Source organism: Amblyraja radiata, chromosome 4 (genome assembly GCF_010909765.2).
Source record: "Amblyraja radiata isolate CabotCenter1 chromosome 4, sAmbRad1.1.pri, whole genome shotgun sequence".
Lineage (NCBI taxonomy): Eukaryota > Metazoa > Chordata > Chondrichthyes > Rajiformes > Rajidae > Amblyraja > Amblyraja radiata.
This window is the reverse complement of record NC_045959.1, coordinates 42,299,642-42,303,510: the sequence shown is the minus strand read 5'-3', so window position 1 is coordinate 42,303,510 and position 3,869 is coordinate 42,299,642. Positions and strand designations below refer to the sequence as shown.

Sequence of the window (3,869 nt, the reverse complement as noted above, 5' to 3'; positions counted from 1 at the left end):
CGGGGGGGGGGGGGGGGGCGGTGGGGTTCCGTTGGATTGGAAGCTGCGTTTAAAACGTCGGAGCGCGACCCAGGTGCGGTGGGAGGTTCGGTGCGTTTGCACCGCCCCGGCGGAGCTGGGTGCACGGAGGATGTGTGCGTTTGCACCCTCCCGGTTTAGTTGGGTATACGGGGGTAGGTACATTCAAAGTTGGGTATACGGGGGTAGGTACATTCAAAGTTTATAGAGCTCCTCTAGTATATTTGGGTACATTTGCACCGCCCTGGTGGAGCTGGGTGCACGGAGGTCGGTGGGTTTGCACCGTTCGGCAGAGCTGGATGCACGGGGGTCGGGACATTTGCACCACTCAACTCTGCACGCTGTGTACATGGAGGTCGGTGCTTTTGCACCGATCGGCAGAGCTGGGTTCATAGGGGTCGGTGTGTTTGCACCGCTCGGGAGAGCTGGGTACATTGAGGTCGGTGGGTTGGCACTACTATGGCAGAGCTGGGTGCATGGAGGTCGATGTGTTTGCACCACCCCGGCAGAGCTGGGTACATGGAGGTCGGTGCATTGGCGGAGCTGGATGTGTGCAGCAGGTTGGACGCCAGCGCCGGCTGCTCTGACACTGGGCTGATGAATAATATACGTGGTGGCGCCGCGGGCATTGTTGCGCCTGGAGAATGCGCTAGTGGCAGTTTGTGGCGGGACCTCCACCTTCTGGGAGCGGGAGGCAGGACATCGCCGTTTTCACCTAAGACGGGAGGCAGGGAAAACATGAAGCACTTGTTGAATGAGTTTAAAGGCTTGTACGAGGGAAAATTGAGACACTTGGGGAATAAAGATGAAAGCAAAGACACTCTAAAGGTGAGCGGTCAGTTAAACGGGAATAAATTTGTAATAAACGAAGTTCCAAATGTGTCTTAATTTATTCTTTTAGGGAAATATACTTTTGAAAGGTTTAAAGTCATTTTGTTTTAGCACAACAAATTCCACTGAACAACCGGAGCTGCCATCTCTGAGATTAGCCAAATTTCAGAAACTATTAGAAAATGAACTGTTAAAAAACGTTATCAACGAGTTTCAACTACAGTTCTTTGGTTTATTTGGTTGCTGTGTCGTTCAACCCTTCCAGCTCACGCTTGGATTTTAAAATGTTATTTTTTAATCACTTTATTCCAAATTCACCTTTATTTACTCGTTTAAGATTGATTGGTTTTCAATATATTTTTCTTCGGTTTAAAGCATTATTTGCTTCCATGCCATTGATGTCCCCCCCCAGTCCTGTTGGAAATTGACCATGAAATCCAATTTCTTCAATGCCCTCATTGAAAATTGCCCTCGCCAGGACTTCTGCTTTAGGGAAGAGATCGAAAGATTGTTAAATCCTGAGCTTATTGAAATTATTTACATTAGTCTTATTTTTTTACCATACTTTATAACTAACTCGCCTATTACACCATGGTCTTGTAAAGTATTTGTTACATTTGGGGATCTGTTCTTTTCAATAAAAATGAGTGTTGAGAAGTACTTTTGGATATTTTTGTTTGAATACATGGAACTCAAATGCATTAAACTAAGGACGTTTTTAGACTGGGGGAGGGGGAGTATTGATTTGTGACAGAGAAAAGAGTGAAATAATGCACTTGGGTAGAAAGAATAAGGTGAAGCAATATAAATCTGAAACAAAGCATGAATGGCTCCGACACATACTTTGAAGTTCTATTGTGAGGACTATTCCTTGCAGTGGACTGCACTAGTGAAACACATGCAAGGGAAGAGATAGGCAATGGTTTTGCAACTTCCAAAGCAGATATATTTCATCTAAGTTTTGCAATTTGAGAAACTCGAGACAATAAAGTAGAGATTCTGTCATTTCCAAGTATTCTTTGGTTACCTGAATTGTGTTAACAAAGGTAGGTTAGGTTGGGCGATCAGGACTTCATGCTTGGCTTAGGAGAGGGCCATTCAGTAGACTGTTAACAGCTGGAGAGAAGCTGTTCCTGAATATCGTGGTACATGCTTTCAAGCTTTTTTATCTTCTACTTGATGGGAGCAGGCCAGGTAATAAAGGGTGTGCGAAGGAACTGCAGATGCTGGTTTATACTGAAGATAGGCACAAAATACTGGAGTAACTCAGCGGGTCAGGCAGCATCTCTGCCTGACACGCTGAGTTACTCAAGCATGTTATGTCTTTCTAGGGTATATAGAATCCTTGATTGTGTTAGCTGTTTTCACAAGGCAGGATGGTGTCTCTCGAGAAGGTTTTATGAGTTGTGGGAGAAATGCTAAACTTTCGTCTTTGTGGTTGGTCCAGGAAAATTGCTGGTGATATTTACGCCTAGGTACTTAAAGATATCAACCTCCTCCTTCTCGGTACCTTTGATGCTGACTGGGATCATGTACACCTAGTTTACTGAAGTCATTACATAGCTCCTTCATCTTGCTGACATTGAAGGAAAGGTTGTTGTCTTTACCCCATATACAAAGCACTCTGTCTCCTTCCTGTACTTGGTATTCAATACAAGAAGTCTGATAGGCAAGTCAGATGAATTTAAGGCAGAGGTAGATACATGTGACTTAGATATTCTAGCTATTACTGAAACATGTCTGCAACGGACAAGACTGCAGTTAATGTTCTGGAGTACAAATGCAAAAGTGGGAGTTTGAGGTGCTGGCAAGAGAAGAGGGGGAATTGCATTTTTGATATGCGAGAAAATCATTGGCAGTACTTAGGATGGGCACATTTGTAGTCACTATAGGCCCCCCCAATAATCAACAAAAAGTAGAGGAGGAAATATGTAAGAAGAGCACAGATAGCTGCGTGAATAATAAGATTGAAATAGTGAGGGAATATCGTCTGGGACTGCCATAATTTTAAGGGAATGGATGGGATTTGTTAAGTGTGTTCAGGAAATTGTTCTCAATCAATATGTAGTTAGTTGTCTTTTGAAGATGGAGCAAAACTCGACCTTCTCTTTGGAAATAAGGCAGGGCAAGTGACTGAAGTGTGAGTAGGGGAGCACTTTGGCTCTTGTCACTATAATTCTATGTGGTTTAAAATAGCTACAAATTGATGGGACTGATCCAAAGTTAAATTTGTAAGTTGGGGAAAGGCCTATTTTGATGGTCTTCTTCGTACGTATGGTGTGCACAGCCTAAAGTTGTAGGACAACTTGTTCTATTTGATTGTGCACGCCGGGTTGATTGCAGTTGTCGAAACAGGGCGGACCATGTGAAGGTTGCATCCTTCCACCCCATTTTGATGGTATTCGATAGGAACTTCCAAATGTTGATTGTTGTAGGTTTTTATCAGGTAAATGGACTCCTGGCAAGTGGGAAGCTTTTAAAATGAGATAATAACTTTAAAAGCTTTAGGTACAGCATGCTTCTATTAGTGAATAGAGAAAGGCCTGGATAAAGTGGATGTGGAAAGGATGCTTCCACTAGTGGGAGAGTCCAGGACCAGAGGCCATCGCCTCAGAATAAAAACCTTTAAAAGCGAGATGAGGAGGAATTTATTTAGTCAGGGTAATGAAGCTGTGGAATTCATTGCCACAGAAGACAGTGGAGGCCAAGTCAATTGATTTTTTTGGGCAGAGATTGACAGATTCTTGTTTAGTACGGGTGTCGGGGGTTATGGAGAGAAAGCAGGAGAATGGGATTGCGAGGGAAAGATAGGTCAGCTATGATTGAATGGCAGATTGAATGGGCTAATTGGCCAAATTCTGCTCCTGTAACATCAACAGATTGAATGGGCTGATTGGCCAAATTCTGCTCCTATAACATGAACTTATTAGAGTGAAGGGCAAGGCTGGCAGCAGTAGGGAACCATTGTTTACTAGAAATTGAGGCTCTGATCATGAAAAAGAAGTGTGGAGAAACTCAGC

At 43.7% G+C, this 3,869-nt stretch overlaps 1 protein-coding gene across 1 annotated transcript in view; it reads left to right on the top strand.

Moving 5' to 3' along the window:
* Positions 1-181: 181 nt before the first annotated feature.
* LOC116972561 (paramyosin-like) overlaps positions 182-3,869 on the top strand; it is a 407,834-nt gene continuing 404,146 nt past the window's right edge. The window contains exon 1 of the mRNA XM_033020381.1: positions 182-846. Coding sequence (XP_032876272.1) covers positions 478-846 — 369 coding nt within the window. The 5' untranslated portion in view covers positions 182-477. The remainder of the gene's footprint in view (positions 847-3,869) is intronic.